The sequence below is a fragment of the Wallemia mellicola genome, assembly GCF_000263375.1.
Source record: "Wallemia mellicola CBS 633.66 unplaced genomic scaffold WALSEscaffold_12, whole genome shotgun sequence".
NCBI lineage: Eukaryota > Fungi > Basidiomycota > Wallemiomycetes > Wallemiales > Wallemiaceae > Wallemia > Wallemia mellicola.
In genome coordinates, this window is record NW_006531969.1 from 15370 (window position 1) to 40593 (window position 25224).

At 40.4% G+C, this 25224-nt stretch overlaps 15 protein-coding genes across 15 annotated transcripts; 8 read left to right on the forward strand and 7 right to left on the reverse strand.

The window, feature by feature from the left end:
• Positions 1 to 529: 529 nt before the first annotated feature.
• Positions 530 to 4572, reverse strand: WALSEDRAFT_69226 (Mak16-domain-containing protein). Its single transcript, XM_006958688.1, has 7 exons — positions 4504 to 4572; positions 2660 to 4454; positions 1827 to 2613; positions 1614 to 1667; positions 1460 to 1569; positions 1194 to 1410; positions 530 to 1146 (listed from the first exon to the last, which is right to left on the reverse strand). Exons 1-7 carry the CDS (start codon positions 4516 to 4518, stop codon positions 600 to 602), a joined length of 3525 nt encoding a protein of 1174 aa, XP_006958750.1. The 5' UTR covers positions 4519 to 4572; the 3' UTR covers positions 530 to 599.
• An 8-nt stretch (positions 4573 to 4580) lies between these two features.
• Positions 4581 to 6618, forward strand: WALSEDRAFT_60560 (Pkinase-domain-containing protein). Its single transcript, XM_006958689.1, has 4 exons — positions 4581 to 4621; positions 4670 to 4679; positions 4726 to 5486; positions 5537 to 6618. The coding sequence occupies exons 1-4, from the start codon at positions 4595 to 4597 to the stop codon at positions 5723 to 5725; spliced, it is 987 nt and encodes a 328-aa protein (XP_006958751.1). The 5' UTR covers positions 4581 to 4594; the 3' UTR covers positions 5726 to 6618.
• Positions 4715 to 6618, reverse strand: WALSEDRAFT_60561 (DnaJ-domain-containing protein). Its single transcript, XM_006958690.1, has 3 exons — positions 6114 to 6618; positions 5536 to 6065; positions 4715 to 5483 (listed from the first exon to the last, which is right to left on the reverse strand). Exons 1-2 carry the CDS (start codon positions 6606 to 6608, stop codon positions 5838 to 5840), a joined length of 723 nt encoding a protein of 240 aa, XP_006958752.1. The 5' UTR covers positions 6609 to 6618; the 3' UTR covers positions 4715 to 5483; positions 5536 to 5837.
• Positions 6619 to 6683: 65 nt separating this feature from the next.
• On the forward strand, positions 6684 to 8156 carry WALSEDRAFT_60563 (terpenoid cyclases/Protein prenyltransferase). The gene is made up of 4 exons (XM_006958691.1): positions 6684 to 6701; positions 6745 to 7190; positions 7236 to 7757; positions 7807 to 8156. Exons 2-4 carry the CDS (start codon positions 6775 to 6777, stop codon positions 8126 to 8128), a joined length of 1260 nt encoding a protein of 419 aa, XP_006958753.1. The 5' UTR covers positions 6684 to 6701; positions 6745 to 6774; the 3' UTR covers positions 8129 to 8156.
• Positions 8157 to 8173: 17 nt separating this feature from the next.
• WALSEDRAFT_38767 (DUF605-domain-containing protein) lies at positions 8174 to 10194 on the forward strand (the record flags this gene model as incomplete). The annotated part of the gene is made up of 6 exons (XM_006958692.1): positions 8174 to 8267; positions 8310 to 8401; positions 8450 to 8589; positions 8639 to 8755; positions 8798 to 10138; positions 10177 to 10194. 5 exons carry the CDS (start codon positions 8174 to 8176, stop codon positions 9327 to 9329), a joined length of 975 nt encoding a protein of 324 aa, XP_006958754.1. The 3' UTR covers positions 9330 to 10138; positions 10177 to 10194.
• On the reverse strand, positions 8830 to 10206 carry WALSEDRAFT_69230 (hypothetical protein; the record flags this gene model as incomplete). Its single annotated transcript, XM_006958693.1, has 3 exons — positions 8830 to 9404; positions 9445 to 10130; positions 10172 to 10206. 3 exons carry the CDS (start codon positions 10204 to 10206, stop codon positions 9376 to 9378), a joined length of 750 nt encoding a protein of 249 aa, XP_006958755.1. The 3' UTR covers positions 8830 to 9375.
• Positions 10207 to 10261: 55 nt separating this feature from the next.
• On the reverse strand, positions 10262 to 13594 carry WALSEDRAFT_32827 (Vps5-domain-containing protein). Its single transcript, XM_006958694.1, has 9 exons — positions 13156 to 13594; positions 12836 to 13108; positions 12697 to 12787; positions 12549 to 12647; positions 12295 to 12503; positions 12096 to 12245; positions 11898 to 12050; positions 10356 to 11854; positions 10262 to 10307 (listed from the first exon to the last, which is right to left on the reverse strand). Exons 1-8 carry the CDS (start codon positions 13579 to 13581, stop codon positions 11804 to 11806), a joined length of 1452 nt encoding a protein of 483 aa, XP_006958756.1. The 5' UTR covers positions 13582 to 13594; the 3' UTR covers positions 10262 to 10307; positions 10356 to 11803.
• On the forward strand, positions 10269 to 11806 carry WALSEDRAFT_38769 (hypothetical protein). The gene is made up of 2 exons (XM_006958695.1): positions 10269 to 10307; positions 10356 to 11806. The coding sequence occupies exon 2, from the start codon at positions 10490 to 10492 to the stop codon at positions 11774 to 11776; it is 1287 nt and encodes a 428-aa protein (XP_006958757.1). The 5' UTR covers positions 10269 to 10307; positions 10356 to 10489; the 3' UTR covers positions 11777 to 11806.
• On the forward strand, positions 13157 to 17982 carry WALSEDRAFT_60565 (SWIRM-domain-containing protein). The gene is made up of 7 exons (XM_006958696.1): positions 13157 to 13826; positions 13875 to 14385; positions 14433 to 14647; positions 14698 to 14946; positions 14993 to 15726; positions 15777 to 16178; positions 16228 to 17982. The coding sequence occupies exons 6-7, from the start codon at positions 16122 to 16124 to the stop codon at positions 17956 to 17958; spliced, it is 1788 nt and encodes a 595-aa protein (XP_006958758.1). The 5' UTR covers positions 13157 to 13826; positions 13875 to 14385; positions 14433 to 14647; positions 14698 to 14946; positions 14993 to 15726; positions 15777 to 16121; the 3' UTR covers positions 17959 to 17982.
• Positions 13599 to 15319, forward strand: WALSEDRAFT_19263 (hypothetical protein; the record flags this gene model as incomplete). The annotated part of the gene is made up of 5 exons (XM_006958674.1): positions 13599 to 13826; positions 13875 to 14385; positions 14433 to 14623; positions 14716 to 14946; positions 14993 to 15319. The coding sequence occupies 5 exons, from the start codon at positions 13599 to 13601 to the stop codon at positions 15317 to 15319; spliced, it is 1488 nt and encodes a 495-aa protein (XP_006958736.1).
• On the reverse strand, positions 15071 to 17991 carry WALSEDRAFT_38776 (hypothetical protein). Its single transcript, XM_006958697.1, has 2 exons — positions 15777 to 17991; positions 15071 to 15726 (listed from the first exon to the last, which is right to left on the reverse strand). Exons 1-2 carry the CDS (start codon positions 16062 to 16064, stop codon positions 15316 to 15318), a joined length of 699 nt encoding a protein of 232 aa, XP_006958759.1. The 5' UTR covers positions 16065 to 17991; the 3' UTR covers positions 15071 to 15315.
• A 30-nt stretch (positions 17992 to 18021) lies between these two features.
• WALSEDRAFT_69236 (glutamyl-tRNA synthetase) lies at positions 18022 to 19943 on the reverse strand. Its single transcript, XM_006958698.1, has 9 exons — positions 19678 to 19943; positions 19559 to 19631; positions 19427 to 19512; positions 19280 to 19381; positions 19047 to 19235; positions 18853 to 19002; positions 18478 to 18807; positions 18160 to 18432; positions 18022 to 18110 (listed from the first exon to the last, which is right to left on the reverse strand). Exons 1-9 carry the CDS (start codon positions 19807 to 19809, stop codon positions 18033 to 18035), a joined length of 1413 nt encoding a protein of 470 aa, XP_006958760.1. The 5' UTR covers positions 19810 to 19943; the 3' UTR covers positions 18022 to 18032.
• Positions 19938 to 21181, forward strand: WALSEDRAFT_19220 (branched-chain amino acid aminotransferase II; the record flags this gene model as incomplete). Its single annotated transcript, XM_006958673.1, has 2 exons — positions 19938 to 20027; positions 20075 to 21181. The coding sequence occupies 2 exons, from the start codon at positions 19938 to 19940 to the stop codon at positions 21179 to 21181; spliced, it is 1197 nt and encodes a 398-aa protein (XP_006958735.1).
• Positions 21182 to 21239: 58 nt separating this feature from the next.
• On the reverse strand, positions 21240 to 22659 carry WALSEDRAFT_69238 (FYVE-domain-containing protein; the record flags this gene model as incomplete). The annotated part of the gene is made up of 3 exons (XM_006958699.1): positions 22617 to 22659; positions 22046 to 22573; positions 21240 to 22001 (listed from the first exon to the last, which is right to left on the reverse strand). Exons 1-3 carry the CDS (start codon positions 22629 to 22631, stop codon positions 21240 to 21242), a joined length of 1305 nt encoding a protein of 434 aa, XP_006958761.1. The 5' UTR covers positions 22632 to 22659.
• Positions 22660 to 23163: 504 nt separating this feature from the next.
• Positions 23164 to 25187, forward strand: WALSEDRAFT_32831 (MBOAT-domain-containing protein). Its single transcript, XM_006958700.1, has 11 exons — positions 23164 to 23579; positions 23623 to 23683; positions 23730 to 24252; positions 24295 to 24345; positions 24392 to 24449; positions 24493 to 24504; positions 24550 to 24588; positions 24634 to 24663; positions 24708 to 24784; positions 24829 to 24943; positions 24992 to 25187. Exons 1-11 carry the CDS (start codon positions 23323 to 23325, stop codon positions 25146 to 25148), a joined length of 1380 nt encoding a protein of 459 aa, XP_006958762.1. The 5' UTR covers positions 23164 to 23322; the 3' UTR covers positions 25149 to 25187.
• Positions 25188 to 25224: the final 37 nt, after the last annotated feature.

Genomic DNA, 25224 nt, shown 5'->3' on the forward strand with positions numbered 1-25224 from the left:
TTTGCGTTCTGAATAGAGAAGAAGTTTAAGAAGTGAAGAGTATTTATAGAGGGCAGAAAATTTTAAAAAATGGATCTTAGCCAGAAATTATCAAACATCAGGCAGCAAATAGACAGCGTGGAGGTCGATATAAAGAATAACGTGAACGATAATCAAGCAGAGTTGCTAGAATATTCTAAACTATTTAGTAAACTTAAAGATTACAACTTTGTTGATTTATCCAGCCAATTATCAACAAAACTGAACCTGTGAGCTGTAACGCTTTCTTATGACATCACTAACGAGCTTGTTTTAGTGTAAAATCTAAAGTAGACGGCGACTACAATGAATTATCCAGTAAATTCGATGAACTGAATAATATAAACGCGGCTTTAACTGTTTTACATTCAATAGAAAAATTTCACAACCTATTCAATAGCCTCGAAGAGGAAATGAACAGGAAAGACTACAACAAAGCTGCGCAAACAGCACAACAGCTCGACCAAGTCATTCCGATCGTCAACGAAATCGACTCAGTGAAAGAAGTTATACCAAAAGTTAACAAATATAAATCAATAATTAATAAAAATAACAATAAATTTATAAATAACATTATAAATTTACCAATTAATTAAACTATCTTTAGTAATTGGCTCAACCTCATTCTCATACTCAACTTCAACATGAGGTTGTCGCCGTTTAATTGGTTTCTTTGTATTATTAGATGGTTTAAGCTTACGCTTCTTTTTGTTATCTTCGCCTTGATTGTCATTGTCATCATCGTCGCTCGATTCGCTCTCCTCAGATGATTCTTCACCTTCAGATGAGCTAGCTTGGTCGATAAAGCCACTTTCTTCCATATCCTCAAGGTCAGATTCAATATCGGATGCTTCAATAAACTCTCTCTCATCTTCGCTATCAATCTCATCATCTTCACTCTCATCGTCGAGGAGTTCCTCTTCATTTTCAACCTGTTTGTCTGATTCAAGGACTTTCCTCCATACGTCCTCATTAACGTTGAGTGGTGCATCACCGTACGCCTTGGATTTCAATCTATTTATCAATTCTGCTTCAATTGACTTTTCTAATTTTGCAGCAGATAAAGCCTTCTCCTCTCTAGTGGCTTCTCTTCTATCCTGCTTTTTCTTTATACCAACTAACTTTGGCCTGAATGGTATGTTAACTAGGAAATAAAGGCTGACTACCGAACTCACTCTTGTCTACTCTTCAGTTTCCTCAATTTAATCAAATATTGGGTAATCTTTGTAATACGCTGCTTGCATTTATGTATAGTAAAGTTAGGCCAGTATATCAGATTGCTATCAATCTGTTCTAAGGCTTTTGTATAATTTGATGAGAGTTTTATCTTCTCCCACATATGTTTAGGTGTGTGTGCTCTTTCTGCAGTTTTTATATAGAGGTATATTACACCTGGAGGTCCTACATCAGTATCGATTATTAGAATCTGTAGTATACCCACCTTCATGCTCTCGCACAGTCGCGTATCTAGAGTTTGCGAGTGGGCATGACTGTCTATTGCAGAAACCAGTGACGTTGTATTCATTCCTACAAAAATTCTGCGTTGTCGTCCTATCAAATTAGCCACCTTCTCAATAGATGATCAAAGTACTCACTTGACTTTGTAGGAGCAGAATTGATGGTTTATAACCTGCCATACGACATCATCCCTTTATTTTATATAAGTTTTGTCTATTTAATGCTATTATAACTCACATCCTGACAGTGCGATAACAAGAAAGAAGAAGTTTAAATTTTAATAAAATACATAACCTAGAAAGAATAATATAGCAAAAAATTACAAATTGTTATTTTGTAGGTTAAGATACGCAGGGCTCTTTCTCGAACTTTGCAAATCCTTCTCCTTCTCATCGTCTTCTGCTTTCAATCCTAAACCAATATTCAAATGCTCAAGTTGCTCAAACAGTCCTCCTATAGCAGTACCAGGTCGTTTACGTCCATCTGATGCTAACTTTGGTCGTTGAAGGTGTGGCACCGGTGATGGTGTTTTTGATGGTATAGGTGGTGTACTTGATGGATTATTAAGTGACGCCCAGGCAGCTCTGTATAAGTTGCCACCATTAACTAAAGATGTTTGTGAAATGCCCAACTCTTTGTCGAGATACTTCGCCAATCCCATCGTGTAATCAGATCTTTGGGCCAAATATGGTCTCAACATCGCTGGATCAAGTTTAGAAAGGTGTATGTCATCTCTCATGTAAGCTCTAAGCACTTCCGGTCTAACTATAAACAAATTACCAAGTTGTCGTAACATTTCAAATCTCGGTTTTAGTATTGGTTGATTGAAGTTAGCTATTGTTTCTTGGTATAATGCGATATCTTTCGTCAACATCAGTCCACCGGTTGGATTTACAGAGAATTTCTTTAAATGATCCAGCAATAAACCGTGGAATGCTACACCAAGTTCGATTAAAAATTTCTCCAAATTCGAACCAGTGAGAGCTTCCACTGCGGATTCTCTAGCAAAAGAGAGTATTTCACAACATAATAAGCAAGGCTCTGTATTTATCCTTGCGAATGAGGTATCATCATCTTTTGGTCTAAAGTCAACCTTGCGTTGCTTTTGCAAGCAACTACCTAGGTAGTTGATAACGACTTTTAAGTGTGTTAGTATTATTGAAAAACAATATTAATTACCCACCATCCATCAAATTTTGCAAGATGGCATTCAGTTTGACTTCCAACCTGCTTATCGTGTTATTTGCAAACAAAGCCAATTCTCTCTTCATTCCGATCGCACCATTGTTGGTAAGGGGTATGATAGTAGTTGCTGCGTATCTCTGCCACAATTGTGTGATGAGATCTGCCGGTGAGCATATCTCGAGACATTCAAATGGTGGCTCTGATCTACTATTATCGAGCTTGAAAAGCGTGGTATCTACAGCAGTTTCTACGTAAGATCTACCAATTGATTCTGCGAGAGTTTGTAACAATTTAAAGACATTCTTCGAGAGATTGTTCGATGATGTCAAATCAACACATCTACCAACAGATTCAGCATGCCATTTCAACATCCTTTCAGCAACATCAAGCGATAGCTTCCCATCATTTTCATCAAGTGTATTGAGAACATCGTCGTTATTTTTACCGGAGAGTTTCAACAAAGCTGCTGCTGAACTTGATGCTGAAGATGTTTCCGAAAGTTGATTAACAACTCTATCGAGCATGGATGTTGATTTTGAGGAATGCACTGCGTTGTGGTATAATGTGAAACTAGATAAATAACCAGCGTATAATTCGGTTAAAGATGTACATTCAAGGGATATGTATCTCTCGCCTTCCATGTAGGGAACAAATAGTTCATCCAACGATTGATCTAAGAGTGTTGAAATACCACTAGGACCAGCGAATGTTCCTGGTGCTACTAAACCACTTCCTATGGTTTTAACAGATGATGATAACGTATCGTATTTCTTCAAATCCTCTACTAAGCCGCTAATTGTCATTCTGGATATATGTAACATTCTTAAAAATGAAAATCTTGATAAAGAACCAGCCTTTTCAAGCAAATCTTCCAATTTGGATTGAATGGATTGTGCGAATACTCTTTGTAAGAATACCTGCATGACTAATGCAGGATTTGGGAAAACTGCTTGTATAATTTGAGCCTCTTGTTCGACAGTGCTACGAATTTCATCAACTAGTGCACTCAACGATGGCTCTACAGTTGGAGCTTGTTTATCAGGATCGCTGAGGGTGTTCCAGAAAGCAGCATTATTGTCGCTATTATCAGCATTGCCAATTCTATCTTTCGAAATGAAGAAATCATGCTGGTTGACGTAAACCTGCATACAAGATGCACCACCGTTGAAAACCAGCAAAGTTTGAGCGCAATGTGCCATCATTTTTGGATCACCTTTCCTATAACTCTTGTCAAATAATTTGAGCATATCCTTCTCGAACTTCTCGCAGTATTTATCGATCAATTGGTGAGTATTCTGTGCGTGTGGAGCATCAACTACTGCTGACAAGGCTGATAATCTACGCAGTAAGATTGCGCAATTTAACCTGCTATCTTTACCTGAGGACTTGCGTAGGCTATCCAATTGTGAGGTGTTTCCACGTGCTAGAGTGTTGTAGTGTTGAATTAAATCACGAGCTGCTATTGCACGACTACGGTGATCTGATATCACCTGGAGATGTTCACCGATACCGACTGTAGTATTTCCCACGTGAGATATCGAAGACTCCAAATCGAGGAAAGAGAAGCCAACCGCTTCAAAGTTTCTACCTAGCTCTTTTGTCCTCTCTAGGTGTTGTCTTTCTGCGTATTTGACTGTACGCTGTAGTTTCGTCCTCGACTCTTGAACGTGAGCAGAATGACTGTCTAGGTCCTTGATAGTAGATTGTATCTGTGACAATAAAACGCTCTTATCATCAAAGTTGTAGTTATCAGAGATGGCGTCGAGAAAATCTCTGAGATGGAATGACTTTGTCTGTCGAGCGCTCAGCGATAGCTCTAATAATAAATATACAATAACCCACGTCTAATAAATTCATACAAATTTTATAAATTCCCAAATTCGTTTGATTTGACAGTCTAACTAATTGTCGTGTCGCCTTAGAAGAAACGTCGATGGATAATTATACGAGATTAGAAAAGGTGAATTATAATTTAAAATCGCGTTATTCTCTAATAGTCTATCTCTAGGTCGGAGAAGGTAGTCTTGTTTACCCCCAGAGTCTTAGTATCTCACCTCTATTTAGGTACTTACGGTGTCGTCTACAAAGCTAAGGATGTCAACAACGGTAGGATCGTCGCTCTCAAGAAGATCAGATTAGAGGCAGAGGATGAAGGCGTTCCCTCCACCGCGATCAGAGAGATCAGTCTTTTGAAGGAGCTCAGGGATGACAATATCGTTAGGCTCTTCGATATCATACACTCGGATGCTAAACTCTACCTCGTCTTTGAGTTCCTCGATTTGGACTTGAAAAAGTACATGGACAACGTCGGCCAGAAGAAGGAAGGTCTCGGTCCAGATATCGTCAAGAAGTTCACCTATCAACTCATCAAGGGTACCTACTTCTGCCATGCTCATAGAATCTTACACAGAGATCTCAAACCTCAAAACCTCCTGATCGACAAGGAGGGTAACCTCAAACTCGCAGATTTCGGTTTGGCAAGAGCTTTCGGTATCCCTTTGCGCACTTACACCCATGAAGTCGTCACATTGTGGTATAGAGCACCAGAAGTTTTGTTAGGCTCGAGACACTACTCTACAGCTATCGATATGTGGTCAGTTGGCTGCATCTTTGCCGAAATGGTCATGCGTCAACCACTCTTCCCTGGTGATTCAGAAATTGATGAAATTTTCAAGATTTTCCGCATTCTTGGTACTCCAAATGAGGATATCTGGCCTGGTGTCAAATCTCTCCCTGACTACAAGACAACTTTCCCTCAATGGTCACGCGTTGATCTTTACAAGGCTGTTCCAGGTTTAGAGCCTGAAGGAATAGATCTTCTTTCGGTGCGTTGGTGTTGCCTTACAAAAAACATCTTCACTCACATTTTTTCCAGCAACTTCTTATATATGACCCTGCACACAGATTATCAGCCAAGAGAGCATTAAACCATCCCTACTTTGAGACAGCAATCGAAACGGATATACCATCAATCACAGCATCTATAGCCGCATCCGCCCAACAGCGTGCAGCTCAAAAAGCTAGAACAGCTTCACAAGCTTCTCTAGCTGCTATCAAAGCTTAGCTTTATGATTTTCTCTTATTTATCACTCTCTCATCTTCCTTATATTTAACGATATGTCAGATAATTATACAGCTTTCTAATTTTATTCACAATTGGTTAATGTACTATCATTTTACTGTGCTTGTGATTGTTCTTCCACATGTCTACGTGCAGCTAATGTCCGTGATAGTCCATGTCGTTGTCTCAATTCGTGCGCCTTTGATAATGAGACATTTGCATCAATATTGGCCTTGAACTGCCAGTCTTGAAGTGGATCCACCTCTTTAGATTTGGTGAAGCTATTCTTAATCATCGTCGTAGGGAAGAATGTTTGGTATTCGATGATAGTGACAATAGCTGACTATTTGTGTGTTATGGGAGATAATGAATACTCTGCAATGACACTCACAAAGAAAATCAAACCTGATATAAATGCGCCGTTAGAGCTATACACAGGTTTGTGCCTTCCAGTGGATGGATGATGATAGGTTGACCAGTAGAATTCGCCATCCCATCCCCCAGATCGACGACTGTAGGGTGGCGTATAAGAACTAGCAAACTGTGTAGAGCGCCTATGACCATAGTTTCTCCTAATAAATTCCATGTCAGCGTCCCATTTCGATTGGGCGCCATCCGAAGTCCAGCCGACGCCGGTATCTACGTATTGTTGTCTCTTTTTGGTATCGGATAATAATTCATATGCTCTTACGATAGCTTGAAAATCCTTTGTATGTTTCTGCTGATCGCCTATCGTGCACCTATCCGGGTGATATATCTTTACTAGCTCATAATATCGCGCTTTTATCTCCTTAGAAGTTGCGGTAGACGGTAGAGAGAATATCTCGAATGGGCTAGCATTACTTTTCGTTGGAAGCTGCAAAAATCTTATACTTGTTCTTCTCATTACATCGTCGTCATTCAACAAGACGGTTATTCCCTTACGATCATGTCCTTCTTATACGATGACGGTATACATACAGCAACTACAGCATCACAGGTGTGTTTCATGGCTATCTATTACTTCTATTAATCAACAGTAGAGAGACGTAGAGATCACTTTGGAGTATGCAATGCAACAGGACAAAGAGCTCGACAGGGTAGCTCACGCTAACTACCTCACGGAGTCCTTGAGAAGTTTACCGGCATCTATGAGAGTACTAGACGCATCACGCCCTTGGCTTATTTACTGGTCCTTGCATAGTTTACTCACACTAGGTATATCACTCGATAGCGCATCTAAATCGAGAGCTCTTAACACTTTATTAAAATGCCAGAACTCTACTGGCGGTTTCGGTGGTGGACCAGGTCAAATCAGCCATATCCTTACCACATACGCCTCTATCATGAGTTTCGTAATCGCTGGTGGACCAGGTTCGGGCAACGGCTGGGAAGATATCGATAGGAAAGGTATATATAACTTCCTTATCAGAATGAAACAGAAAGATGGTAGTTTTATCGTCCACGAAGGTGGTGAAGTTGATGTTAGGTGGGTTGGTTTTCAACTAGATGATTCAATCTAACTCAATTCAAGAGGTTGCTATTGTGCACTCACAGTTGCTACCTTGCTGGATATACTTACACCTGAGTTACTCGAGAATGTCGATACTTTTGTTTCTAGTTGCCAGACGTACGAAGGTGGATTCGCAGCTTGTAGCCAAAATGGTTCTCAATTTGGTGAAGCTCATGGTGGATATACAAGCTGTGCTTTGAGTGCACTTACCATGGTCGACTCCACACGTTCGACGAAGCTACAGACACGATTCGACCTTGATGCTCTCATACGCTGGAGCGTACACATGCAAGGACTGGAATCTGAACTGGGAGGGTTTAGAGGGCGTACGAACAAACTAGTCGATGGTTGCTACAGTTGGTGGCTTGGTGGATCTTTCAACCTGCTCGAGTACTGGCAGCAGGGCGTCGATTCGACTGTGGATGATGACGATGATAGCTGGATTGATGAAGAGACCTGTTTGTATGACAGGGAAGCATTGCAAGGCTATATCTTGAATGCTGCACAGACTCCAAAAGGTGGCTTGCGGGACAAGCCAGGAAAGTGAGTAAATCGGTTCACTAGAGCTACAGCTATCTAACATAATTATAAGGAACGCTGATACATACCATACCGCATACAACCTCTCTGGATTGAGCGCTTCACAGCACTATATCAAATATGAGCCCGACAGAGCCCAAGAAATAGCTATAGACTTTAAAGAAAATACCGATGATAGTATACCCGAATTAGAAAATGCTAGACGCTTAGATATCCGCAAGTACGCGTACGCTAGCGCTATGGCATGGATGCCAAACAAAGCTGCCAAGAGCGTACGTGGGGGTGGGTCGAACATAACAAACCCGACACACCCTGTATTCAACTTGACAATGTCAAAGTCATCGGCGGCATTAAAATATTTTTACAGACAGTAAAACATCGATTAATTTGTTGACTCACTTTGATAACATACCATCACGATGAAAACTATACCACAGGAACTAAAAAATTTGGAACCATTCCTAGCGAGAGCGAGAGAATTAAAGGATGTAGAGCCTGCAATTTCCTATTGGTGTGCGTATATCTTGATAGAAAACTGCTAGCTTACAGAACCAGGCAAGTTCTACGTTCTCCAGAACGCACTGGACAAGAAACCGGGGAAGCATTGTGAGGAGTTTCTCCTGAATTTGATGGGCGAACTTGAGGAAGTACGTTGAATCTAGCTAGTTTTTTGTGCATCACTTATCATTACGTAGTCCAAGTCACAGCTTTCTGGAAATGACGACCTGAAGGATCTGGTCATAGACGAAGACGCCGCGAATGCCTACATAGAGAATTTCGCACTCCGTGTATTCATAAAAGCTGACGATCTAGACAGAGCTGGCACACTCAACAAGTGGGTATACGTATCAATAGAACGATGTATGCTAATTGCATCTTTACAGGACTGTAGCACAGACATTCTTAGCATCCAGCTACTTCCTATCCCTCCTCACCCTCTTCAAAAACCCACCGGGTGATCTGCAGCAGAAAATAAAGTATGCACGTTTTAAAACAACTCAGTGAGTAACTATATAATCTATACTACTGTTCTAACTTTACAGAATTATGAATTCACTAAAAAACCCTCCGCCACCCGCTTCTGCATCCCCGAGAGCTAGTACTTCTGCACTAACGTCACCACAGCTAGGCACAGCTGGATTATCGAATGCACCTTCACCTAAAGCAGCTATTTCAGGTTTACCTAGTGTGCCCTCCCCGAAGGTTGGTTCAGTTGGGTTGCCAAGCGTACCTTCTCCAAAAATAGGTACTGCTGGCCTACCACCACATATGGCATCACCGAAACCATCCCCAAAACACGGCACAGTTGGTTTACCATCACCTAAGCAATCACCACATCCTTCTTTGCCTTCCTCACCGCGTTTTCGCTCAAATTCGAGCTTATCTCAGCACTTACCATCACCAAAAGCTATGACAAGTATGTTACCAACGGAGGAACCTCAAGGTATCGATCCAACCATCGTTATTAAAGCACAAAAGCATGCAAAATGGGCAATTTCAGCATTAAATTATGAGGATAAAGATACAGCTATAAATCAATTACAATTAGCATTAGAAAGTTTGACCGGCACATAATTTTATGCTGGTAATTCACCGCCTAAATTCAAATAAACAGATTCCCTTAATCCTTTCCAAACTGACTTTTTAATTCTAGTAGTCTCAGCAATGATAGACCTTAACTCATTCATACGTTCAATATATTCGCGACTATCTGCCAAAGCTTCATGCAGTGATTCAATATGTCTTTGAGCTTGTACTTTTTGTTCTTCGACGGTCAGATGTATATCTTGAACCTCCTTGCCGTTGTTAGTTGGTAAATCAACTCCAGTATTCGAGATAAACAGTTCATTTATATGATTAGTAGTGTTGCGTGTGTCATAGATATTTGATAATGCTCTACCAATTGATTTTGTAATTTCCTTCTCGTTTTCAACTACGTCAGCTGATCTATGTTCAAATTCAGATAACCTTGGACAAGTGATAGAAGATTTAATATGAGGTGACTGTACAGCATCGACCAATCTTTGAGGTTGTGGTATAACATCATACCATGAAGGTTCATCTAACTCAATGGAAACTGAATCGCTATCATCTGAATCGTACTCAAGCTCAATCTCATCTGGAATGAACCTAGAGAGGCGCTTTTTAACTTGATCTCTGTGTGCTCTATCCATTTCTAGACTTCGGGAGCTAGGATTCCATCTAGAGATCTTACCCTTCCTATTAAGGCTATTGGAGAGTGATAGCTTTCTACCGCGATTACCGCGTGGGTTTTTAGCGGTTTGTTGATTACCCGCTACTTCATTCTTGAGTATAACGGAGGAGGTTGATGGACCAGCTGCATACCATTGAGGTTGGTCGTTAGAAGGTAGAGATCTAAAATATTAGACAAGAATTATATATAATAATATACTCACAATAAAGATTGTACAGAAGTCAGCTGTTTTACCATGATGATAGTAAGGGAATAACCTTCCATTCAAACGATCATGTCTTCAGATGAAAAGAGAGATACTCGTAAGGAATTGGAGATACGGATCGCGGAGTTAAACTGTCAGTAGTTTTTATTACTAGTGATCCACTAAACCCATTATTATACAGCTCAAATAAACGCTAGTACTAGCAAGCAACAACATCCAGAGGGTGCACAGAAACCAATATTCTCATACTCTCACTCTTCTTCCCGTGGGAAATATCCTAAAGCCTATCAAAAACCTTCATATAGACCTCGTCATATGAACATGAACATGTCATTAACTAACGCTAACTCTGCAGACAGCTCACAACCAGCATCTTGGGTATCTAGGAGAACTGGTAATATGTCATTAGTCACATCTGACACCCTAGAGAAATCACTCTCCTTAAAAGCTGCCAAAGAGAAGGAAATAGCGACCAAGAAAGCTCAGAGGTTGGCTAGAAAATCATCAAAGAGAAAGAAACATCAATCAATCACCAAAGATGGTCGTAGACAGATAATTATTGATGGCGTACCATTCGAATTTGACGAAACGGGCGGCAAATTAGTCAAAGTTGCAAAGGAGGATAATGATACATTCAACGATGAACCGCAACAATCTGTATATAATATCATGGATGATGACACTAACAACAACAACAACACTCCAAAGAAGATGACGATAGATGGTACGAACTATGTTAGAACTAAGTCAGGCAATTTAGTTAGGGATATATTTGCAAAGAAACGTAATGAGGAGGCTATGAAAGCTAAACAACAGCGTTTGGATAAAATGGTTGGTATGCTCGGTAGTGTTCAGAGAGCACGTAATACACAAATACAACGTAAACCTCATAATAAAAAGGAGGTCCTATCGGAAGACCAGAAGATATCTTTCGGCAGGAAAAGATGCCCAACTTTCACAAAATCAGGTAGATGTTCGAAAGCTCTACATTGTCCATACGTACATGATAGCAGCAAGACAGCAATATGTCCACACTTTTTACGCAAGAAATGTAGGAATAGTGATAGCAGTTGTCCACTATCACATACCCCATCACCTAATAATATGCCAAATTGCTCGCATTTCGAATCACCAAATGGATGTAGAGCAGGCGATGAGTGTTTATTTACTCACGTACATTTGAGCAAGGATGCTTCAGTTTGTCGTGACTTCGCAGTACTAGGATTTTGTGATAAAGGTCTTGACTGTGATTCTAAACACGTTCGAGAATGTCCAGATTATGCCGAGAATGGTGAATGCAAGAATCCAAGTTGTAATTTGCCTCATATCCTTAAATCTGAAGCTAACAAAGTTGGCGTTATCGATGAATTTACCAAACGCAAGGAAGTTGAAGAAGAATCACAGGAAGAACAAGATGAAAGCTCTAAACCAACTTTCAAGAGGAGAAAAAATCAACATGATGATCTTACTGAGCAGTCAGATTTTGTCACTTTTGATGACAGCGGGAATTCGTCTGATAGTGCAGATAGTGTAGACAGTGATCAAGAGTCTGTGAATTCTGACGATTACAATCTTGCCAATGAATCAATACCATTGTATTAGTAAACTAATTTATAATGAAGGGTATATTTATAAGATTACTTTCAATTCTCGCTCATAGTTTAACCAACTTTCGTGAATCTAATGAAATTTAGTACATTCTCATGATTTCAGCACTACTTACACTTCTTTGAGACTTTAGCAGTGTACTGACTAAATCCTTCAGACTGACTTTGAAGTCTTCCATGCGTAATTTGTCAAATGCAGCCATCTCTTCTTTGATCAATATACTGACTCTGCTAAACTCACGCTTTGATTCGTGAACACTGTGCTCACTCTGCGAGAAAGTAAGAATTGATCTATTAGTTTAATCCTTACTCACAGCAGCGAGATCTTTGAGCGAGTAGGCTATATTGTACTGGTGTATCTGACCAACTGACTTTTGTTTCTCATACGTCGTTTTCTTTTTGGTATATGAATTCTCTGCTGCTCTGATATCGTGATATAATTTGATTCTAGTACTAAAAGTGTTCTTGAAGTATTGTCAGTACGTTCAACAAAGTAATTATGGTCGGTCTCACCTTGATAGAACCAATGACGCGCATATATTCGTCAACTGTGGCTGCAAATGATGAGGCGTCATTCTTAACAAGTTCATCAAGACCTCTCTTCGATTGGGCTGAGAGATCTGCAAGCATCTGGAACAACTTCGTGAGCTCGTCAGAGTGTATGAATTGACGTGAGAGTTCGAGTAACGATTCAGAATATTCGGCGAGCGAGGATGCCAGATCTTGAACGTCACTTAAATAAGTTGGAGGTATTGTAAAGTACTCACCATATCGCTGCGCAGAAACATTCTGTAAAGCTTTCACAAGAGCTTTAAGTTGTACTTCCAAGCCGTCAATGCGTTGTTTTTCACTATCAAACCATTCATCTGTGAGATTATTAAGATTTTTCAATAGTTGGCACAGTAATAGACTAACCAGATTCAATAAATTTAGGCCCAATGATTGAGGAGCCCCACGATGCAAGTACAGACTTTCCCTCTGCCTTGTCTAATTGACGTTGTTTCACCTAAATGAAGGTCAAACCGTGACAATTTGACCTCTAAAAGAAACTTACGTCAACTGCAAATGAATCACTTTCTAAGAACAGTTTGAGATCTTCATCCTTAGATAACAACGGATGATTAGCGCATTTCATTAAGCATTTCTCTAACGCTTGCCGTCTTTGCTCAATGAAATCCATCTTGAATCGACCATAAGCTTGTTTTGAAGGTGGTGGAGGTACGAAAACACCCGGATTGTTCTTACAGAGGTTTTCATAAAGCCATAAGAAATCGCTGTATCTACGTAATACAGTCATAGAATTTTGCCTATATGCAGGCATTTTGGTCTGTAAAGCCCATTACGAGGTTGTTTTCATGCTAAATAATCACCTACGAATGTTCTAATCGTATAGAGGACATATGAATTCGCTGGATTACCGATCTTTTGTGGGTCTGAGACTGAAATATCATAAGTATTTCCATTTGGTAGTTTTATTGTTTCTGTCACTGGTATAACAGATGCTGTGTGTCTCTGAGATTGCTGTAATGATAGACTCCTCTTACGCTCAGATAAGCTCTCATTATCATCGTCGTCATTGACAACGTTAGTACCGTCATTGTGATTGTCTGGTGTAGACTCCTTGATGGTTTCCTGTGCGTAGTCGGGGTCGTTGTCGAGCTTGCTATCGTCATTGGCGGGGGATGGTTCATCTAAAGAAACTTCTTTGAATTGCTGCTTTATATCGTCTTCTTTAACTTCCTTTGGAGCTGCAAATGAACTCTGAAGGTCTGCAAATGGATTGTCGTCTATTGAGTCCATCGTTGAAAAGTACAACGATGTGCGGAATAATATTTCATTCGATAAAACAACCAATAGACTATAAAGATCTAGTTATACGCAATAAAAGACGTGGTCCTGATTATCTATCAACTAAGAATACACCAGCTGGTTACTTCACAAGCACAGTTTTGCATTTACGTGGAAATGCACTCACACAGCAACCATTAGAGAGTGATAAAGGTGATATTTTATGCTATAATGGTCAGATATTTGATTCATTCGAGGTAATTACTATTTACCCTCAATTATCACTCTAAAACGGTTTTATTTAGGTTCCAGATGAATGTAATGATGGTGTTTTACTACTAAACATCCTGTCAGGCTTATCCGATGATGATCTTCGTGATTATTTGCTAAACATAGCAGACCCATGTGCATTCGTGTATTATTCAACATCTACACGGTCTACTTTCTTCGGAAGGGACACTCTAGGAAGAAGAAGTCTCTTAATGTCTTCCTCTGATGATGGTATCTTGGTTTCATCGATTCCTGATCCTTCCTTGTCTTGGGAGGAATGTGATGCAACCATTCTCTACGAATTGAAGGATGATCAATCACTAATTAAACACCAACGAGATACCTCAATCAAACTCAATAGGATGATTCCTGAAAAAGACACGGTTGAAAACATTCCGTGTGACATTCTCGACCAATTTCGCCATATACTCACTCAAGTTGTTGACAGACGCGTACGGAGTATACCAACACATAAGGAGACTGGCTCCTCATTGCGAGAATGCAAAGTTGCAGTGTTATTTTCGGGCGGTATTGATTGTACAATGGGTAAGACAGTCTTTTCTTTGATATCTATCATCTAAAACACTCAATAGTTGCTCACTTAGCTTCTAAAATACTACCAAAATCAGAACCTATAGAATTAATTAATGTAGCTTTCTGTGCTACCCCAAATCCTTCTATTGATACCCTTCGGGAAGTTTGCAGTCGCGCACCTGATCGTCAAACAGCTATGGAAGCGGTTGAGGAACTACAAAAGTTACACCCAGGGAGGGAGTTCAGATTGGTGAATGTGGATATCACAGCGGAGGTGAGTGATCTAATGTGAGCGTTATCTGTTAATTAATAAACCATTATTAGGATTACAACACAGAAAAGCAAACAATTATTGAGTTGATGTATCCAAAGAACACAGTCATGGATCTCTCTCTCGCAGCTCCACTTTATTTTGCCTCTCGTGGTCAAGGATATCTGTACAACTCTAAAGAAGACTACACGGCCCAGGCGAGAGTTTTGTTAAGTGGGTTAGGTGCTGATGAAGCCTTGGGAGGTTACGGAAGGCATAGAGTCGCTTACCAAAAAGGTGGCTGGGATGTACTCGCAGATGAGGTAAGTCATGTCCATTTATTTAACTATTTCAACTAAACAGCGCTAGTTGGAGATGGACTTAGATCGTCTGCCATCACGTAACCTAGGACGTGATGATAGGGTACTCTCACATCATTCCCGTGAAGTTAGATTTCCATTTCTCGCTCAACCACTGCTACGTTGGTTGAGTACAATACCATTACACCTCAAAGCCGACTTCAGACAGACGGAATTGGGTGACAAAAGACTATTACGCACACTCGCAGTATCTGAAGGCCTAGTAAGCGCGTCAAACCGTGCAAAACGTGCAATGCAATTCGGTAGTAGGAGTTCGCGGATGGACGGTGCGGGAGCCAGTAAAGCCAAAGGCGACGATATAATAAAAATAAATTAGTCTATATTATCAAGAACATCTGAAATTATTGCATCAATCTCCGGATCATCTAGTTGTTGTACTTCTTTGTCAAGAACCTTTCCAAAAGCATTAGCTGCTGCAAGTGTGGCATCATCCATGGATATAGAGTTATTATTGAGTGCACTAGCTACGGATGTCATCTTTGCACCATGAATACCGCAAGCGACTATATTTCTGAACCAATCTAATGGTTCATTTGTGATGTTGATTGCGAAGCCATGGGATGTGATTCTGTGTCTCACTTGTATGCCAATTGAAGCAATTTTATGAACATCGTCAAGCCACACACCTGTATGCTCAGATGTTTGACCGCGTATCCTGTACTGATCTGCCAACATTCTAATGAGCGACTTTTCAACTCTGTCAACGTAGCATTTCACTGAGAGCTTAAGAGAGCTGTGTTAGTAAATATATAAGAGTTAAATAAGCCACGCACATTCAATCTAGATAAATTGAAGATAGGATATCCGACTAATTGACCTGGTCCATGATAAGTAATCTGACCGCCACGCTTTGTGAGTTCGTAGTGAGCGCCTAAAGCCCTCAATCTTGTAGACTCCTCTATATTCTCATCAGTTGTACGCCTTCCTACTGTGTATACTGGCGCGTGCTCTAGTAGGAGTAGTACATCCTTCGTTGGTTTAGCAGCTACCAAACGCTCCTGCAATTCTAAACCAGCTTTGTAATTTATAAACCCTGGTAGTCTTTTATAGTAAATTGACATTCTGCTTTTATTTTCTCCGTATAACTTGTTTATAAAGAACTACCATCTACTTAAAAGATGTCAGAGGCCAATTCGAACGGCGTGACACCAATTGACCCAACGCAAGGTAAAAAGGTGTGTATATAGATTATTCGTATAAACTTCTCTTATTTACCTATCCCAGCATGAAGCTTACCCTGTAGTTGGCGGCGATATTTCCAATATATCTCAAAACCCAGAGTCACCTGCAGTTGAGCAAGAAAACGCTGATGTACAAATGGAGAATGCAGAAGAGAACGTCGTAGTAAAAGAACAATCAAAGTATCACTCACAGGAAGAAGCTAGGAACTATTTGGCAGCCCAAACCCAGGAAATTATTATACCAAGCTATAGTTCATGGTTCAGCTTTGGACAAATAAATGCAATAGAGAAGAGGTCCTTACCTGAATTCTTCAACAACCGCAATAGATCAAAAACACCTACAATTTACAAAGAGTACAGAGATTTCATAATAAACACATACAGATTGAACCCATCCGAGTATCTGACTTTCACGGCTTGTAGACGTAACCTCGCGGGTGATGTATGCGCTATCATGCGTGTACACGCTTTCTTGGAACAGTGGGGTTTGATCAACTACCAAATTGATCCAGATACACGTCCAGCTGCACTTGGTCCACCATTCACTGGTCATTTCAGAGTCACCCTCGATACTCCAAGAGGTCTCCAACCTTTGCACCCTGGTACTCAACCTGCCACTAAAACTTCCGTTAAACAGGAGGCACCGGAAATTGCGAGACAATCCTCAAAACCACCAAATGTCGAACTTCGCAAGGGTATCTACAACACTTCCTCTTACAAAGTTACAGAAGATCCAGATGAAACTGCGAAAACCGCTAATAAATTTAAAGCATCAAATGATGAAGGCGTTTCAGGTGAAGCTAGATACTTCTGTGATGTTACAGGTACAGAATGTACACAAGAGCGTTATCACTCTATTAAACATCCAGATTTTGTGTTATGCCCACAAGCTTACCTAGATGGTCGCTTCCCTTCAACAATGTTCTCTGGTGACTTTATTAAAATTACAAACGATAAATACAAGCCAGCAGGCACAATAGAGGATGATCCACAAGCAAATGCTGAACCATGGTCTGATCAAGAAACACTTCTATTACTTGAAGGATTGGAACAATACGATGATGATTGGAATTCAGTTGCTGAACATGTGGGAACCAGATCAAGGGAAAGTTGTATTGCCCATTTCTTGCAGTTACCTATTGAAGATCCATACCTCGTTGCATCATCCGATAGTGCAAGAGATCCACAATATCATGGTAAAGCATCACAAGGTGATCTCGGACCATTAGCATATGGTAAATTCCCATTCTCACAATCAGATAATCCAGTTATGAGTGTAGTTGCCTTCTTGGCTTCAATTGTTAATCCATCAGTTGCATCAGCAGCAGCCAAAGCATCTGTTGGTGAAATAACAAAAGATGAAAGTGAGGAAAAGATGGATGTTGAACCTGCACGTAACACTGTAGAAAAAGCTGCATCTGTTGCATTAGGCGCTGCAGCTGCAAAAGCTAAAACTCTTTCAAATAATGAAGAGAAAGAAATACAATCTTTGGTTTCTAAAATTGTTGAAGCACAATTAAAGAAATTAGAATTAAAGACTGAGCAGTTTGAAAAATTGGAAACAATGCTTGAAGAAGAGAAAAAGAGTTTAGAGAATGCAAGAATGCAATTAGCACAAGAGAGAACAGAATTCGCCCAACAAGTCAAAGAACTACAAAAAGCTAAAAACGATCCTTCACATACCTTGGAATTATCTGATGGTCAACTTAAATTTGAAAACGTAATCGCAGATCCAACTGAATTCGGTAGTGGTGATATTGCAACTTTGGGTTAATCCAATTCTAAAATTATATAAACCTTGTAATTATGTACAACTAAATTAATGTCTCTTGTTTTATTGTTTTATTGTTAAATGCGATTAAGTAGTCTATTTACGGTTGTTGCTTTTCCAAGTAAATGCATGGTTGATCCAACACTTGGACCCATCTGCGCAAGTTGTTAGTGATGATATAACAGAAAGAACATATGCATGTACCTTCTTTCCTGTCAATGCCCACCTTAGGGGCATCATAAACTCGTTGGTCTTCAATCCAAGAGATTTTTGTTGCTGTTTGAGATGTGAGTTGAGGGTTGCTACCTGCCAATCTTCTTCATTCTTCAGGATTTCATAGACAGACTTTAGAACAATGTCAATCTTCTCAACACTAGTGCTTCCGTATGCGTTTTTTGCGTCATCAGACATATAGTCAGGTTCTATGAAGAAGTAATCACCCATGAGTACCGCTTCGTTAAGATTACTAATGCGATCCTTCGAGTAGTTAGCTTTGATACGTGGAATCCCACTTAAACTTACTCTGATTAATAAAAGCACTTCTCCCAAATACTCGTTGTCGTATTGGAAGCCATCTACAAATAGATGCTTCTCAAGCAAAGTTCTAAACCTGTCTATTAACTCAGCATCACCCTTTTCGACTTTACGACCGAGATGCTGCTTGTTGAGGAATTGCAATTTGCCTCCAAACATAGAAGCACGTTTATGAGGGACGTCATTCAGATCAAAGCGTCGAATAAGGTCTTCCATTGTCATATATTCAGATGGATTGCTAGAATTACTTGTCTTCAGTGCGTTCCAACCCATTAACGCAGTGTAATTAACAAAAGCCTCTGGTTCCCAGCCTTTAGTCTGTCCAAGGTAAGTGAAATTAAAGGCACCACAAAATCTACTCACTATGTAATCCTCTACTGACACATCTCCAGAACGCTTTGATAGTTTCGTTCCATCGGGGTTCACAAGTAGCGGCAGATGTGCGAACTCTGGTGTAGGCTTTTCAAGTGCTTTATATATTGCCAAATGTGTGGGCATGGAGGACAACCATTCCTGTATGACGTTAGATTGTAATCACTTGGTAATGACACACTCACTTCGCCTCGAAGTACATGTGATATTTGCATATGACTATCGTCAACTACATTAGCGAGATGGTAGGTTGGAAATCCGTCAGACTTGAGTAATATCGGATCATTTGTGTAGCCCATTCCAGGAGGTCTAGGTGCAGGTATCGTTATTTCACCATAAACTGTGTCTTTGAATGTTGTATCCTTCTCAGGGATCTAAATGGATTTAGTAGTTGTCAGCTAGGGTGTAATTATCCCACCTTCAACCTAACAACGTGTGTCTTGTACAGATCTTGATCTCTTCCGTTGAGCAACTTGACTGGTTCGCCTGGTTGACTATAATCTCTGTATGCTTGGCCAGCCTATTACCATATTAAAGACATTTAAAAAGCTGGTATCAACAATACCTCTAACAACTGATCGATTGCACTGCGATAAAGATTTAGACGCTCAGATTGGATGTATGGACCAAATGAGCCAGGAATACCCGGACCTTGGGTTATATTTAGAGTGGTGTATATTTATATAAGATTGCATACCTTCGTCGTACTGTATCCCAGACCATTTAAGTGATCTAATTAAAGTATCAACAGCGCCAGGTTGATAACGTTTCTATCGTTGTATAAGTTAAAGAATGTGTTATTAATAAGTCACAGACTCTATCTGTATCCTCTATCCGGAGTATGAAGCTACCGCCAGCTTTTCTAGCAATGAGGTAGTTGAACAATGCAGTGCGTAAACCTCCTATGTGTAGATTGCCAGTCGGAGAAGGTGCAAAACGCACTCTCATTATTTAATATATTTACGCCCGTGAGTGTGACTCAGAAAGTTATTAAGAAGTTTATGAAGACTTCTTAAAACTCAACGATGAACATTGCACAAAATATCGCAAAATCACCTTCTGTAGCGGCTAACTCAATGAAAGCAGCTTATTCAACCGCAGCTCCTTCTTCAAAGATATATAGGGATGCTATGACAGGTGAAGTTACGTCTTTACCGGATATCGATGTAAGTTTACTCCTATTATCTCACTCATCTACTTACTAGGGTGGAAGGTCAGCAAACTACAAATCGAGAAGATCGCAAACCCAAAAACTATACCACCTTCTAACACTTTACGTTTCGGACACACCTTCAGTGATCACATGCTTATCATACCGTGGAATTCTGGCAGTGGATGGGGTGCTCCTACTATCAAACCATACGGTCCACTCACTCTTGACCCATCAGCTGTATGTTTCCACTATGCTCCACAGTTGTTTGAGGGTATGAAAGCATACAGAGACAGCGAAGGCAATGTCAGACTCTTCAGACCAGATATGAACATGGCTAGAATGAACAGAACCGCTGAAAGAGCTGCTTTACCTACCTTCGATGGTCAGTCGATGGTAGAACTTATCCGTAGATTAGTTGTACTTGACCAAAATTGGATTCCACAAGAACCAGGCTACTCACTCTACATTCGTCCAACTTTAATTGGTACACAAGCAAGTTTGGGTGTTGGTGCTTCATCTGATGCTCTCCTTTACGTCATTTGTTCCCCAGTTGGACCATACTTCAAGAACGGTTTCAAACCAGTCAAATTATTGGCAACATCAAAGAATGTCAGAGCATGGCCAGGTGGTACTGGTGCATTCAAACTTGGTGCAAACTACGTACAAGGTGTAAAACCACAACATGAAGCAGCAGAAAAGGGTTACGATCAAAACCTTTGGTTATTTGGTGAAGGAGAAGAGCTCACTGAAGTAGGAACAATGAATCTCTTCATCGTTGTTCGTAACGACGCTGGAGAAACTGAATTAATAACTCCTCCACTCGGGGATATGATTCTTCCAGGTGTGGTAAGAGACTCCATCCTCAACCTTGCACGTGATCCACCTGAATGGCTCAAGGAACAACTCCCAGAAAACTTCAAGGTCACAGAACGCAGAATTACAATGCCAGAATTAGCAAAATTAGCTGAAGAAGGTAGAGTTGTTGAATCATTTGGTAGTGGTACTGCATGCATCATCGCTTCAATCTCATGTGTCAATTGGAGAGAAAAAGACATCACTATTCCTGTTGAAGCAGACGGCAGTGGCGCAATCGCTACTGTTTTGAGAAATGCCATCGAGGCGGTCCAATTGGGTAGAGAAGAACACCCTTGGTCAATCGTTTGTTAATTTAGTATCATCAATCATATAAACTGATAACTTTATTATATGTAACATAAAGTGAAATTTACAATTCAATAAGCATAGCTTCCTGTTGCTGTGGCTGACTTTGTGGTTGCTCATATTGAGAAGGTGATTGCACCAACCCTGATGGCGCTGATGGTAGACCTGCAAGAGCATTAATCTTGGCTTGTTGTTGATGCTGTTGAATTGGTTGTTGAGATATCTGAGGTGGTTGCTGAGGTGGCGGTGCTTGTACTGGAGCTGGCTCTGGCGCTGACGCTAAAACTTGTTGCTGAGGATAACTATGCTGATATTCATTCGGGTAACCATCATAAGGAGCCGATATCGGCTGTGGACGTGTTTGTGCAGCTATAGTCTGCTGTTGTGGTATACTCGTTGGTGGTGCAGAAGGTGCTACCCTATGCTCTTCAATTGGTGGTGCAGAGAATGGAAGTGATGGTATTGGGGCTGGCTGTGGTGGGACGATTGAGGCGGTATTGTACCGTGGCATGTGTTGCTGGTAATATGGTACTTCATTTACCGGACCGCTGGTGTGCATTGGTGTATTTCGCCGTTGTTCGATTTGTGACTCTAAAAGTCTATTATATAGTCTCACAGACTCTGACATTTTGGCGTGCATGTCTATCAGCAAACGCTCTTTGGCTTCAGTCTCACTAACGCCAGATAATAATCTCGATTTAGCATTCAAAGCGCGATCTGCGGCATATGCAAGCTCTGGTTGTGGTGGCCCTTGCTGTTGTTGGTTGACTGACTGAGCAAATGATAAGATTGCGTCACGATCTGCAGTAGCAAGTTCGTAGCTTGGCTGGGCGCGCGTTAGGGATAATAAATGCATAAACAGTACCATACCTTGGCCTGATGGTTGTATTGCGGATGTGACGTGCTTCTTGGAGGATGTGACTCGGCGACTTGCTCGATGTTCTGAGTTTTATTGCCACTATGCATATCTTTTAAACTAGCCTCGATCGCAGCCTTCATTTCATCATCTTCCTCTTCATCTGCTGGTGGCTCTGGTCTATTACTGTTGATAGCCGGTCCAGCTTCCTGGCGTCCGCTTTCAGCTAAACTGAGCTGTATGGCTTTGAGAAGGTCTGCATCAGCTGCATCTTGGGCTCTACTCTGTGCTGCCGGCTTCTGTGCTGGCATTCGTATCGCAGATGGCGGGGCTGCCTTTGTGCCATCACGTAAGATCAAGTTGTAGCAACCTTCGCAAACTCTGACGGGATCCCTGTAACCCCAATGTGGTAATGCTAACAGTTTGTGGCAACATAAGCTGTCAAATACTCTACCACAGTTTCTGCAGTGGTGTTTACGGTTGAAAGTCGTGAAACCAGATTGACACCTCGAGCAGGCGTCACCATCCGTCCATTCAGGCGCCTGTATTTCGTTAAATTTCTCTTGACTGCGTTATATCTCTTACTAATTCTGAAGCCATTCTGACGTTGACGTTGACGTTGTAATTTAAGAGATAAACTAGTGCGATATAAGAAATTAATTAGTTTGATTGTCATTTACTCTATTAATATTTGCGTATCTGTAATATATATCGCCTATCTCGCCATCTCTATAAGTTATTAGCTGACAGTTGGTTTGCTGTTCTCAAACAGATGACGATCTGGGTGTTTTACTACTCCAGCAGTTGATCTCTTAATCTATTGAAGTTATCACATGCGATCCATGTAATGTCCCTGTAAGGGTTCTCCAAATAAGGCGCCTACGTATTCCTACTAGATACCAGAGAAATACACAAGCTTAATATACTCCGATAAATACCAGAAACAATGAGTTTCATACTATCCATCTTGTTATCAACGACGTCACAACTTCTGAAGACAATCAATCTGTACTATCCGGTAAGATAATAGATCTAATAACGCTTCTAGGACACTCTACGAGTAACCTTTAATATCCCCTATGAAATTATCTATGCATTACATAATACTTCTCTCCACCGTACAACCATCAACCGCGGTCTAGGTATAATGAAGGAATCGCATGTTGCACCTATAAAAACTAGAAAAGCTACATTCAGTCAGAGGTCATCTTATTTTGATAGGGAGAATGAACTCAGTGCTGTTGATACGTTCAGAGGATTCTACACTCTTTTTTGGATATTTGCTGCCATGATGGGAATTCGTACAGCAGTCGAATCATACGATGCAACAGGTAGTTTATTGGGGCTGACTTTCGGTAGATTGATCAGCAGGGATGGTGTAGTCTTGGCTATATCAGATGCAGTGCTCGTATGCTCAACTTCTATTTCTTTTGTCTTCATAAAAGCCATCCAACATGGTTGGATCAGATACAATGTCATTGGTCTCACTATTCAACATATAGTTCAGGTCTTCTTCCTAGCTATACCCGTATTTTGGTCCTGTCAAAGGTATGTCTTAGCTTTGTTGGAGATTATTTGCTAACTATATCAGGAATTGGCCATGGGTTCAATCTGGTTTCTTAACGCTCCATTCATTGACCATGATTATGAAGGTATTGGTATGAATATACTCACAAACCACAATTAATTAGACTATAGATACACTCTTACATGGCTACAAATGGTTACTTCGCTAATGTTCTCGGTCAAATAAAGTCATTAGAGGCACAGCTTGCAAACCTCAACGCAAGCGCGCTTAAAGCAAGCGATGAACAGAAAGTAGCCCAAGACGAAGAGAAATCAGGAGATCTTAAGAAGCGTAAACCGTTCAGCAATGTCAAGGAGGAAGAAAATGAAACGAACAATGGAGTATCAACTCCACTTGGATCTAACGAAATTGAAACAGCAGATGTCAAAGACGTCAGCGAACATCCACTTACTCACGCACCAAATCCTGACATTGCAAAAGTTGCTTCTGAAATAAACGAACTCAAATCACACATTACTTCTCAAGGTCCTTCCAAAATATCATACCCAAATAACGTAACATTTGGTAATTTCTTAGACTACCTTCTTGTTCCTACGTTAGTTTATGAATTGGAGTACCCTCGTACTGAGAAAGTAAGATTGTGGTATGTTATCGAGAAGACATTGGCTACCTTCGGTACTTTCTACATACTTTGTGGGTGATTTACTAGAATGGTATTCATCTAACACACTACAGACGTCATAAGCGAGCACTACATTTCACCAAAGATGCCACGTCCAGAAGAATGTGAGGCTTGTCTTGGTTATATCAACAATCTGACATCTCAAAACAGCTTTCGCCAGAACATGGCTAGATCTCTGTATACCATTTCTGTGCAATTACGTGCTATTGTGAGTATTGCACTGTTCTTATCATTCACAGCTGACATCTAAGGTTCTACATCATGTAAGATTGAGGATTTCACCTACTTCAATCAACTGACAGACTTAGCTTTGAATGTATCTGCAATGCCTTTGCAGAATTAACAAGGTTGGTACTGATAATATTTATGTGATGGTCGATAACAGTTGTTAGATTCGCTGATAGGGAGTTCTATCAAGATTGGTGAGGCAAAATTACGATCAATATATCTTGCTAACACAATATAGGTGGAATGCAACGACATGGGATCAATTTGCGCGCAAGTGGAACAAACCTGTACATATGTTCCTCTTAAGACACGTTTGTAAGTTAAACGTAATTAGTCGGCGCAAACACTAACAAATATAGATGTTTCGACTATATCCACATACAAGATATCCAAACAATCAGCGACACTTTTGACTTTCTTGCTTTCAGCACTCGTTCATGAGCTCGTAATGGCAGTTGTAACAAAGAAGATCAGGTGAAGTGTGAGGTATTAAGCGAAATATAACTGACATGGTTATCATAGAATGTACCTATTCATGTTACAGATGGCACAACTACCAATGATCGCGATTGGTAGATTACCTGTTGTAAGAAGGTATCCAGCGTTCGCGAACATGTTCTTCTGGCTTGGACTAATGTCAGGGCCACCATTGCTAGCAGTAGGATATATGAAATATTAATTTGTTTTACTTGTAAACTATTATTTAATCACGATGTCTCTTGAAGAATAACAATCACGATGGATCGTCGGAAAGC